The sequence below is a fragment of the Montipora capricornis genome, chromosome 11 (assembly GCF_036669925.1).
Source record: "Montipora capricornis isolate CH-2021 chromosome 11, ASM3666992v2, whole genome shotgun sequence".
Lineage (NCBI taxonomy): Eukaryota > Metazoa > Cnidaria > Anthozoa > Scleractinia > Acroporidae > Montipora > Montipora capricornis.
Genome location: NC_090893.1, coordinates 28,490,485 through 28,502,984, shown reverse-complemented (window position 1 = coordinate 28,502,984; position 12,500 = coordinate 28,490,485). Strand labels below are relative to the sequence as shown.

General features: G+C 38.3%; 1 protein-coding gene across 2 annotated transcripts in view; it reads right to left on the bottom strand.

The window, feature by feature from the left end:
- The window catches only part of LOC138024668 (spliceosome-associated protein CWC27 homolog), a 57,880-nt gene that overhangs the window by 44,497 nt on the left and 883 nt on the right, over positions 1-12,500 (bottom strand). For both annotated transcript variants that reach the window (XM_068871881.1, XM_068871882.1), the window contains exons 2-9: positions 10,386-10,521; positions 8,951-8,992; positions 8,544-8,575; positions 5,994-6,137; positions 5,339-5,437; positions 4,697-4,794; positions 3,933-4,002; positions 2,044-2,133 (exon numbers count right to left, since the gene is read on the bottom strand). In XM_068871881.1, the coding sequence (XP_068727982.1) occupies positions 2,044-2,133; positions 3,933-4,002; positions 4,697-4,794; positions 5,339-5,437; positions 5,994-6,137; positions 8,544-8,575; positions 8,951-8,992; positions 10,386-10,521 (711 nt within the window). The remainder of the gene's footprint in view (positions 1-2,043; positions 2,134-3,932; positions 4,003-4,696; positions 4,795-5,338; positions 5,438-5,993; positions 6,138-8,543; positions 8,576-8,950; positions 8,993-10,385; positions 10,522-12,500) is intronic.

Genomic DNA, 12,500 nt, shown 5'->3' with positions numbered 1-12,500 from the left:
GGCCTCGTCTTCGGTGAATTCACCCAGTTTGTGTTTCTCATAAATTCTAACCCTCACGCAGGCTTTTACAAATTGTCTACCATCGTCGCCTAAAAGATCTCGGCTCTCCATAGCTTACCGAGTGAGTGAGGTTAGTAAGTTATATTAAATGGCATAGTTTCTTTGAGCGATCTTCGGTTCTTCGGAATCGTCACTCAATAGGTAACCGCGCCTAAAAGAGGATTGGTGAAACATCCCGGTACACAGGCAGCCCAAGCTCACGAAACAACCCATACGTGACTTCCCGGCGGTGTTGTGTTTTAATGGGAGAGTTTTCCACGTAAAGTGCAAGTTGCAGGTTAGGTTTACAGGTCACCACTGTTTTACCGTAACTGAAACAACCGAAACCCTTACAAAAATGCTAACCTTAGGCTTAAATATTATTTTTTAGGCCTAATGTTAGCATTACTAAATATGGTGAAACAATGACCTGCAATTCTAACCTGCAACCTGCAGTTTACGCCCTCCAAAAGTCGGAGTCTTTACTGTGTCGGCAAAAATACGTTGACTTTTGGCAGCTTTTCACTCACATGGCCTCAAATTCAGTAAGCCTTTTAGAAATATCATACCAAATGAACCACCGTTTTCTGACAGAACTTAGTGTTATGGTTCTGTTTGCTGGAGAAAATAGGATGAAGTATGACACCAGGAACTCTGTAGTGGGTGGGTTTCTCTGTGTTCTACAAGGTTTATGAACAATGGTTTTGAGATCCGCGGCCTGCAATGTACGATGCATCACCACTTATTAAATCAAGTCCCTTGTTTAAAAGGAATGGAATGCACTAGAATAGCCTAAGAAATTTGACATAGTAAAGGCTACTTTTCTTTTATCAGGAGTGAAGTGATTAAAATTCTTAACAAAACTAACCAGTGATCAGACCGGATATTTACAGTATATACCACACAGTTTGAATAAAAAACCAACCAAAAAACTTTATTTTTGTAAATACAGTGGAGAATTTCAAATCTCGTGCGCCGGCTACTTGGAGGTGAATAGTAGTACTTGGATAAAATCACCTCCGAGTTTAATAGCCAATCAGCGTGCACAGAGAGAACTATTCACCTGTCCCCAAAATAAGGCAGAAACGAGAAATCATGTTTCAAGAATAGGTGATTAGGCCCTACTGAAACCCACATTGTCTAGCAATTTTATTGCATTGAAGAAGTTTTTATACACTTCCGCATGGGGATTGGGGGTGTAAGCTACATTTTACACTTGTGATACCATGGAAGTTTACCAAGGTTTGGCATAAAGTGGTGTATGCTGAGATAAAAGTAGAGCTCAGGCAAAAAAAGCCTTCAGTGACTTAAGAATGCCGTTTTTCTATTGTTGTTTTTCTATTTTTACAAAATTGCTGGTAGGTCTGCTCAATCAATGGTGCAATAAGAAAGGAAACTGTCAACAAAATAATGCAAGGGAAATAAGAAATTGAGCTACAGGACAAAGGAGAGTCTGATCAAATCTATTTTTACCCCATGTTTCATTTTGTAATGTCCTGGGCTTTTATTTACAACTTGGATTAATTGGGTTTTCAGGGGACTCAAGTCAGCTAGAGCATCATAAATGATGAATTAAAGCCTGAGTACTGGTGAAAAGTTTCAAGCAAAATATTATTGAAATCATTCCTTATTGAGAACTATAAATCATTACATGTCAGTAATATTAATTTGTATAAATCTACCATTTTTCCCGTGTTTCATTTTCTTGTGGTTGATGAACAGCAATTTCTAGCATAAGTATGCGTAATTGAGGTGCATGCATGTTGATGTCAATCAAACATGCATGCTGTAATCTCCTAATTGAGCTCAAGGCTTCCTTTCTTGTTTACCCCTCATTGTTATTTTGGGTAGCCTGTAATCCATTTTGCTTTCATACTTTTGTTTTCTTTAAAGTAGCATTAAATATTTGGTACAAATAATTAGTAGTTGTTGTTTTTGTTGCTGACCCCATAACTTGTTTTCCCATGCATTCTGATGAAAAATATATAAAAGCATGTTACGCACCTCATCAACTTCGGATGCAATCTCGACAACTGGCTGAGAACTCAGGTTTGGATCTTGTAACACATCATGGCTGCTCTTAATTTTTAAAGTCTAAACCAAAAATGTGTCCATCAGCCTAGTATAAAAGGCTTAGAAATCTTCTGCCACATTGGATGGCAAAGACAACAGAAGTTTTAGTAAGTACTGTCCTTTGTCATCTGGCATTTGTACATTAATTACATTCCATTTCTCTCAAATAAGTCGCAAATTACATAGTATTGACCTGATCTGGCTCCTAATAATCTGGACAACAAACCAACATTTGTGGTTACCGTAGCTTTCTGTCAAGCAGTTTCAAAACAAACAAAAAACACAAATGAATGGAAGCATCAGGGAAAAATCGGGAAAAATGCCAAGTGCTCCTTACAGGCATCCACCCTGCAAACCACCGATTCATAGTTTAGATGCTTTTATCACTCAAACAAAAGGAGACTATTAAAAAATTGAATAAAGACTGGGCCATTTAACAATAATAAGAATAATGATGAAATGGTATATGAAATGAATCATATATGAAATGCGGATATGAAATCACATGAATCTATGATCTTCACAGTTATGAAGACAATTTTTACAACTGCGTAGAGAAGTCTGAAAAATTCAGAACTCCAATGTGGTTTGAACCCGTGACCTCGCGATTCCTCGTGATTTTTCATTCCCACAAATGACCAGCTCCCAACGTCAGTGGCTTCATAGCTCAATTCGTTAGAGCGTCACACCGGAATTGCGAGGTCATGGTTTCAAACCCCGTTGAAGTCCTGAATTTTTCAGACTTCTCTATGCAATTGTAAAAATTGTGTTCATAACTGCGAAGATCATAGCTTCACTTGAATAAGAATAATAATTATCATCACTTTTAAGGGTCATATGAAAATGCCAGCTGGTGGTATATTTGCAGAGTTATTAAACAAGCAGCAGTCAGAGTCTAACTCTAGAAGGGGTAGGAATGGTACCTCCAAAATCTTGGCACTCACGAACTTTTCATCCAATCTTGAAATCTCTACAGCCTTTGCGAAGACTCTCACAGTCTCATTTATATTGCATTTATTTCAGTGTGAAGTCTTGCATGTTTTGGTATCGGTCTCGGATTTGCAAACAAGGGTCTCGGCGTCTTAGTGAGTCTTGGATTTTACCATTCATCACCCCTTTTAGACCTGTCAACTTTTAGTTTCAATTAAGATATACATGTAAAACACTTGGGCTAGGAGGGTTCAGGAAATTGGGTGTGAAAAAATGGAAACTTAAGCCCAAAGTTAAGCATTTTTGTAAAATTCAACGTTTCTATTGATGACAAAATGTAGGTATGGCTAAACCTGCATCTACCAACAAGTGAATGTAATTAAACCTTTTTAATACTCCCAATAGTGACACAGATTTTACTCTGTCTAATGCCAGACAATTTTGCTCTTAAATAGGAGGGGGGGGGGGGGGGGTGCCCTTTGGGGCTCAAAGGGTAAACAAACCCAATTTTGTCAACTTCATGCACAACAAGATGCTAAAGGCTTTATAGTATTTATGGATTATGATATAATACAATACAATACATACTTAATTGACCGCTCCCCACAGGGGCTTTTCAGGGCCAATGAAACACAATGAAATGATGGAACAGAACAACAACAACCGTTAAGAATCCCAACTGGCCAGAGGCAAACCAGTTGATTATTTACAAGTGCAGCTGGGAAGTTGAACCAGGGACTACCAGGATCAAATTCAATGAGTGGTCAGAGCAGGTCTTGAACCCGGGATCTCCTGATCTCAAGGCAAGCGCCCTAACCACTGGGCCACACTGCCTCCTATGAGATTTCAGTTTATGGAATTTCTAGAAGAACTATACTTTCGTGACGAACCTTGTTCACTGATGCTACTACTGATTCATCCTCTTCAGCCTCTTCACCAAATGACAACAAACTAAAATTTCTAAAGGCAGGGACAAAAAAATGGTTCTTGCTAGACAACTAACATGTACATGGAAAAGAAGGTCGATTGAAAGCATACTTTAACACATACAATGTATGGGTACTCCTGAATGAGTATTTCATGCCACAAGCAGTCTTAATATTTGAACAAGAACAAGCTGAGGTGGAAATGAAGCAAGTTCACAGAAAGGGAAGGCCAACTGGTAGACCCTAAAGAGTTGGATGAAGGAAACTACACATCAAACAGAACTTTCATCGCGAATGCAGCAAATTTGTTTACTGACACAAAACAATGGAATTGATAATCGCTTAAAATTCAAATGCTGCATATTTAAAGGTAGTCATGAACATTCTTTAATAACCTTCGGAGCCTGAGATCAGCTTTTCCTTCATCCAGCTCTCCCAAGACTAATGGACTGCAACTTTGCAGCTCAAAATGAAGAGACTCTTCATCTTGAAAAGGCAACTAATTTACATACCTTCAAAAATTGTAGGAAAAGGGGAAGTTATCTTTTAATCACTATAATTATGAAAAATTACAAATAATAATTATTTAAGTTAATTTAACCCTTATCATCCTAAAGTGGCCACTTATAGATTTCACTTTGTCTATAACACCAGACAATCTTACTAATAAAATTGATTGAGAGAGGTTTAATCTGTGATCGTCAATCAAGAGTGTCTGTAAAACTCACTTTGTCCCTTTTACTTTTTTCTTCTTTTCCTCAAGTTTTGGCTTGACATCGTCTTTTTGCTGCCTTGGAACAATATCATCAAATGGATTATGTAAAACCTGAAAAATTACAAGTTGCATTAAATGTTAAACATGACCTTATCATGTTCTGGAGTAAGAAAAAGGGGTTGAATTTTGAATAACTTAATTAAGGGCATTAGACATGATTTTCGACACGATGTTTTGACACAACTGAATGTCTGCCACACAGGCTGTTTAACAAATTAATGAATACACCTCTGTTGGGACCAGGATTGAATGGCTGAGTCATGGTTTTTGCCTACAAATGTTTTGAAATGGACCAGACGGGGGCTTGTGAACAAAAATTGGCCCTTTAAATTCAATTCTAATGTCTTTTTGGCAACTCTAGTGCAAAAAAATACTGCAGCTTGTCTCAAATTTAAGATTTTCAGCATTAATTAAAGATCCTGAAGTTCTTGCCTACATGGACAGCTGACTACAAAATAATTTTACCCACAAATGTAAGTCAATGCACAATAATGATAACAGTACAATAACAAGAACATCACCACTGATCCAGCAAAGAGCAATACACTGTACACTGACGCTTTGTCAGGAAGTTAATAAAATTACGATAAGTTACCTCTGTACTCTTGATTTTTGGAGGGAAAAGTGGCCGATCATCTCCACCCACTTCACAATCCTCCATCTTGAGCATGTTATAGATTGTGTTTCCTGCAACCTGTGACAAAATATATACAGCCTGAATAGATGTGACAGTCAGTTCAGAACTAGAGGTACTAACTGCTTGTTTACTGCGTTACCTTACGCGGAAACCTATGATTTCAGAAGGCTCATTACCAGTCAGCCTAATTTATTTTAGTGTCCCCAATTAGCTTTATGCAAGCTAAAGATATCGACACTTAAATAATGTTGTTATGTAGTTGTCATTATGTTCAACCCTCTTTTACCTTTATTAAATGTCTGTTTCATATTTTAGTACCCCGTGAGCAGGGTCTCTTTTGATCTTCCTAGACAAGTCAGGAACAGGAAACTAGACTCTACCAGCCAGACTTGTAGGAGAATGGTATTAGCATTTCCAGTGTACTAGGAATCAAGTGACATAAGTAAGTCTTTTCCATACTGCTATGAAAGAAATGTCAAAAAGAGGCATTCTTGCTGTATTAAATCATTGAATTTCATTACCCTAATCTTTTGACCTTTCTGAAATTCTTCTGTTTGCTTTATTATGACTTTTATTTCCATAATTGATAAAGCTAATTATAAATTAGAGGTACCTTTCCAAAAATTGTGTGTTTGCCATTCAACTCTGGTGTGGCTCCAAGGGTAAAAAAGAACTGACTCTGGTTATCATTTGGTCCTGCATTTGCCATGGCAACTAAACCTCTCCGCACAAAGCGAAGCCTCTGATGAAACTCATCCTTGAGAAACATCAATGCAAATAAATTAAATCAGCCAAAGTTTTCGGCAGATTTGTGTGGAGGAGCCTATGGGTTGCTTGCTTCTGTCATTATTATAAAGTGTTTGAGCTATTATTTAACATTGGCAATATGTAGGTCAGGTATAAGCTGGGAGTGGGAGTTGGGAGGTGGGGGGGGGGGGGGGAAGGGTACTTGGGTCAATTTTCGCTGGGTATGTGCCGCTGGCCTCTCAGAACCCCTTCCCCCTTATAGTCTGTTTTATGGTCAATTATAGATCCCATCTTAGTCACTTTTGGGTAATTGTAATTTTAGCAACCCGAAGTTAGTCACTTTCTGGTTATGCCTATTAAAACCTTACATATAAAGGTAAAGTCACTGCTTACGAGCCAGAAGGCCCATCAGGCCGGCGCTTATCGCCGGTTTCAGTAGCATTAAGCGACTAGGAGTATTTATACTCCCCCCTGGATGGGATGCTAGTCCATCGCAGGGTTACCCCCAGCATTTTGCCGGTACCCATTTATACACCTGGGTGGAGAGAGGCACCGTGAGAGTGTCTTGCCCAAGAACACAACACAATGTCCCCAGCCAGGACCCGAACCCGGACCACTCAATCCGGAGTCCACAACACTAACCATGAGGCCACCGCGCCTCCCACAACCTTAAACCTTACATATAGCGCCTTTTAATTGTAATTTCAAAACGGACTGTAATGCGACTAGTAAATACATGTAGTAAATCAACAGCGCTACAGTTCTTTCTGTAACAACTTTTTCTTAGTGTGAATCTTTCCATTTTTAAATCCCACTAGCCAGAATTTTCTCACCCCCAAAATCCTGGCAATTTGCAGACCCATGCTAGTAACTCTGTTGGGAACTCTGTTGAAAATGCAACCCCATTATAGTCAATCCAGTCGTGAAAATGCAACAATTATTATAACTTTGAATCATCTTTAATTTATTTGTATGGGTAATCAAATGGTGATAAGTGAAATTAGAGAATAATTTCATGCGTGTTCTGTCTAAGAGTTATTTGGTTTTGGACAAAACACAAGTGAAATTGTTCCCTAATTTCACAAGTATATAATTTGATTAGCTATTTATAATATCACAGGTGACAAGTTATGTTCATAACACACAGCTTATTTTCAAACCCAGATGCCTGGCACTGTAGGAAAAGTTGCCGTGGCAACATTGTAATTTCACATGTGAAAGTTTTAAATTAACGCTGAAATTTCATACTAAAATAATTAATTTGTCATCCATGTTATTACATAATTTATTGCTCCCAGTGTAAATATGGGAAAACTGTCACATAACTGAACAAGTGGTAAGGAATAGAACCACCATTACTGATAACAGTTTTATGCTCTGAGGATGTTGTTGCCAAAAACCTTAGATTTCATTATTACAGTATTTACATTCTTTCCTTGAAAAGTATGACAAAGAAAATTAATGTACTCCAATCCATGTCAAACACACATTCAAGCATTTTTCCTCATCAAACTAATAAAATTATTACTGTCAACATTATTTATGTAGCTTAATTGCCATTGCCACAGCCACAGTCAGTTCTAAAACTCCCTGTTATGCCAAGGTACAAGGACTGACAGGCGGCGGAAAGAATAGTTTTACATGCACAGGTACATCTTGGTATTGAAACCAAATGGCTGTAACTTGGTTCACAATTAAAATGAGAGGCACCCTATGAAGTTCCAATTCCAATCAATTTTTCCTCATATCTTTGCATCAAAAATGGCTTTGACTGACTGGGAGAGTTATAAAATTAATTATTATACACTGCTAGAAGCAACATACTGTAGTGAGTGATACAACTGTAAGCATAATAGGGAGAGGACAAAACGCGGAGCCCTACTCCATGGATTACCCTAATTGGACTACCCAATTGGAGTACCCTAAAAATACTATTTCGAATGAGTTCTGTTGATCCATGTGTAAGCAGCATCTCAAATAGTGCTTACTTAAGCCTCAACACCCATTTTAAACAGGATTGTTCAACAGTATTTAAGTCTAACCACCCATTTTAAAAAGGTTAGCTTACATGAAGTAATCGGTCATTACAACAACAATCGAAAGCTAACCTTTTTAAAATGGATGCTTAGACTTACATGTAAATACTGTTGAACAATGGTGTTTAAAATGGGTGTTGAGGCTTAAGTAAGCACTATTTGAGATCCTGCTTACACATGGATCAACAGTACTCATTCGAAATAGCATTTTTTGGGTACTCCATTTGGGTAGTCCATAGGGTACCTACTCCATGGAGTAGGGCTCGGCGTTTTGTCCTCTCCCAGCATAATAATATATCAAAGAGGAATCATATTGAATTTCATGATTACATTATCATAAAAGATTAAAATAGTTATACTTGATATAACAATCCAGCTACCTTAAAGGCCTTTCCATAAATGGACTCTCCCCCTAAAATAAAAAAGAACAGGGCAAAAAAAAAAAGAAGAGTTTTAGCAAGTTGACGTTAATTGTGAAACTTGTTGACACTATGCCAACTTTGGCCTACTTCTGCAGATTTATTCCAGACAAAAGAGACAACATGAGTTTGTACGGCCAGTCAGAAGGATTTCACTTGGGATTTAAGGTTTTACATGTATACATTTTCTTAACTCCAATAAGTACTTTTACATGTAATCTCTTGGGTCAGTGTTCCACTTTATTTGACGATGGAACATGAGAATCTATACTTGAATAGTTGTCATATAATATTGCTATAATTATTTTGAACTGTAGATTAAAAGCAATATTCTTCAAAAAATCAAATTACTATTCTTCTTCGCTTACCCATTCCTGTTCCTGTTGGGTCACCTCCTTGAACACAAAATCCTAAAAGTTGCCCAAAAGACATTAAGTTTGACACCATGGTGTTAAAATAATGCACATGGAACTATTACTCAACACACACTTTTCAGCTCAAAGGAAAAGTCGTATAGTCCTGGATAAAGACCAGTGTAGGTCACCATAATCCACTGGACAATTCAATTGGTTTTGCTAGTGTTTATCCACTGAATAGTGATTTATCCGTATGCAAATCCACACATGTTAAATTTTCTTTAAGGTAAACTCGAGACTTTGCTAGCCAGCGGGTTTTCACTGAATTGGTGCGCAGTGCCCTAAAGGGTTTGCAGGGCCAGGGAATTCTACTGCTCTTTGCTTTGTGTATTGAACTCAACTCCCTTCGATCGTTTCATTTGAGAGGCACCTCCCCCATGCATGTCTGCTGATCTGTTGATGAGTTTGGCCCAGAGGTACCCTAAGCAGCATGTCGCCGGTACCCATGGATTCAACTACGAGACAAATTTCTGACAGCATAGATGGTGGTATACTGCCAGTGGCTTCTAATGAAACCCCTGCTTTTAATTACACCACCAAGCAAAGCAAACTCATGCTTGATCATCATGAATTACATGTAGCTTTAAACAGACATTTCACCACATTCCAAGCACATGTCGTGATCCAGATCCGCACCACATCAAAGATAGTGGGAATACTTCATTGAATTGCATTGCATTGCAGTGGCATCACAGATGGCATGGGTTCGAATCCAGTTGAAGCCGCCAGAATTTTTCAGGTGTCTATAAGTGTGCGAGGATCACTTCTCTCTTACCGTCACTTGCAACTACCTGTCCACACGCGTGACAAAAACATGTTCTGCCGGCCAATCAAAATTCAACGTTTTGACACTCAAACCTCAAAGTTTACCCGCCCACTTGGGAACGTTTTGGCGCCAGTTACGCAAATGATCGTAGCTGATTTATTTGCCGTTTGGCAAGACATTGCATTTACATTAAATAAACTAGGTAGGAATTTCAAGCAAGGTGTTCAAAACTGCAAAGGACAAAATGCCCGTAAGTGTTGCTGACTTTGCTTCCCGTGAGGTGTTTGTGGAGTGGCGCCAAAACGTTCCAAAGTGGGCGGGTAAACTTTGAAGTTTGATTGTGAAAACTTTGAATTTTGACTGGCCGGCAGAACATGTTTTTGACAAGCACGTGGACAGGCAGTAGCAAGCGACGGTATGGATTACTTCATGCATAGTCAGACAATCCATCTTTCAAGTCTATTGAATTCAAATAGCTCGTATTGGGTGATAATTATTTCACATGAAAATAAAGATTTCCAGTCTTAAGTGCACACAAACTCATGGAGAACTACTCCTTCAAAGTGTTCCTGTTAACATAGCAGTCATGGAATTACAAAACAAGAAAAAGTTATCTCAAACCTTTGACGATTCTGTGGAAAATGGTGCCATCATAGTAGCCTTCCAAGCAAAGCTGGATAAAATTTCTACAAGCTTTAGGAGCTTCTTTAGACCACAACTCAATATCAATTTCCCCAGATGTTGTAATTAACAGGACCTGCAAAATTCATCAATTGAGAACACTGAAAATAACCTTGAAAATCACAGCTCTGTTAAGCTAGAACAACAACAATGACAGCTACAAGGAAGTCCTTCAAAAACCCAAGTTTGCATTAATACTATCACTGGACAATTTCTCTAAGACAGTATACTAGTCTTTAACCCTTTCAGCCCCAATAGTGCCAAATGGCACTTATAGATTTTACTCTGTCTAACGCCAGACGATTTTACTCGTCAATGGGGAACCCCTCGGGGCTTAAAGGGTTAAATGCATTTAAAATTTGCAGCAACTGTCCAGAGAAAAACTCAAATTGGTATGAAAGGAGTGCTTGCATAGACAAAATGCCACCAATGAGTGCCTGAACCTAACACATTCTACAGGTTTTAAAATGCAGCCATTTTTGTGCTAAACAGAGGACCCAAATTTTAAAGTCTTGAGTCTTAAGGTCATGCTGTGAAATAACAGAGCCTTCTATTTTCTCTTCTTTGTAGATTTTTTTCAATATCAGAGACATGAATATTAAGATTGAAATGGTGTCCTTTTATATTGTTTGGGGGCAAGCTCATTATGTGCACTTTCAAATTCTGTTTAGTGGTAATCATGTTCATTGCAGTTTCACAAACTTTTTTTTCGCAAAACTTTTCTAACACTGTACTTCAGTTGTTGATAGGGGCATGTGTGGAAACAAGTATGGTCATGGAAACAAGTATAGTCATGACCCTTGGATGTACACTGTAAATAAACTTATTAATAGGCTGATAGCAATCACAAGGTTGTAAGTACATAATTATGTAATCCCATGGTTTTAACTACATGTAGTCTGCAGAAACATGATGGTTTACTGTCAATTTTCCAACGGTTCAGTGAAGTGGGACATCTCTTTCAGTTTAAGGTCACAGTAGGCTCACATTCATGTGTTTGTTTGTTTTCTTCACATTAAGAGAAGTTTCATAATCTTTCTTTGACAGGGAAACTTGCGGACGGAGTAAAAACCGTTGTATTTGTGCTTACTCTATACAGATCTTGCCCACATCCGATTTCCTTGTTCATTATACTCAACAAAATATCTTGTTTCTGATTGGCCAATGGCGAACGCATAAATAGGTTGTAGAGAGCAATCCAGGTTATAGAGTGCAATACGGAAGTTGCTATGGAAACACCGGGGAAGCACTTCTTTTGAACACCAAAGTGAAAAAAAATGGCTGACAGTCGGTTTGCTTTGTCAAACCAAAACATTGTTGAGCAACTTAAAGAAAATGCGAAAAACAAAAACACGTTGAAAGCTACACAGACCTGGTTGAATGTCTGGCAAACGTGGGTGACTGAAAGAAAACTAAACCCAAAACTGGAAGAATACGAGCAGGAACAAAGTAGCACATTTGAGTGATTTTGTCGATAATATAATAAATAAAAAATCAAATGCACCTGCTCATGCATTTCGTAATTTATGGTAACTCGTGATGTTTTGAAAGTTCTCAAATTGCACTCGCCTACAGCTCGTGCAATTTTGAGAACTTTCAAAACGTCACTCGTGCCCATAAATCACGAAATGTACTTGCATTCATACGATTTCCTATACTTATAGCTGAAGAACACTCTCCAGTCCCTTGCTTCTTAACAGGCACTAAAAATAATACTTGTGGACACTGACAGTGATGTAGTGGTCAGAGCTTTGAAGTCCTGACCTCACAGATGCTGGTTCTAGGTCTAGCTCAGTCACTGTATTGTTTAATTCTTAATTAGACAAGAAACTTCAGTTACAGCTACACTGTTTCTCTTGATCCAGTTGTATGAATGGGTGCCAGTTGCAGATTGCTGGGGGTATCCCTGCGATGGACAAGATCCCGACCAGTGGGTGCAGCAATACTCTCTGTTGCTTTTGCGCTTAAAAAGGGAATAAACTCTGCCCTTGTGAGCCTCAATGGCTCAATTTTGTGCAGCAATAATTTATAATTACTCTACCCAACGTGTATAAT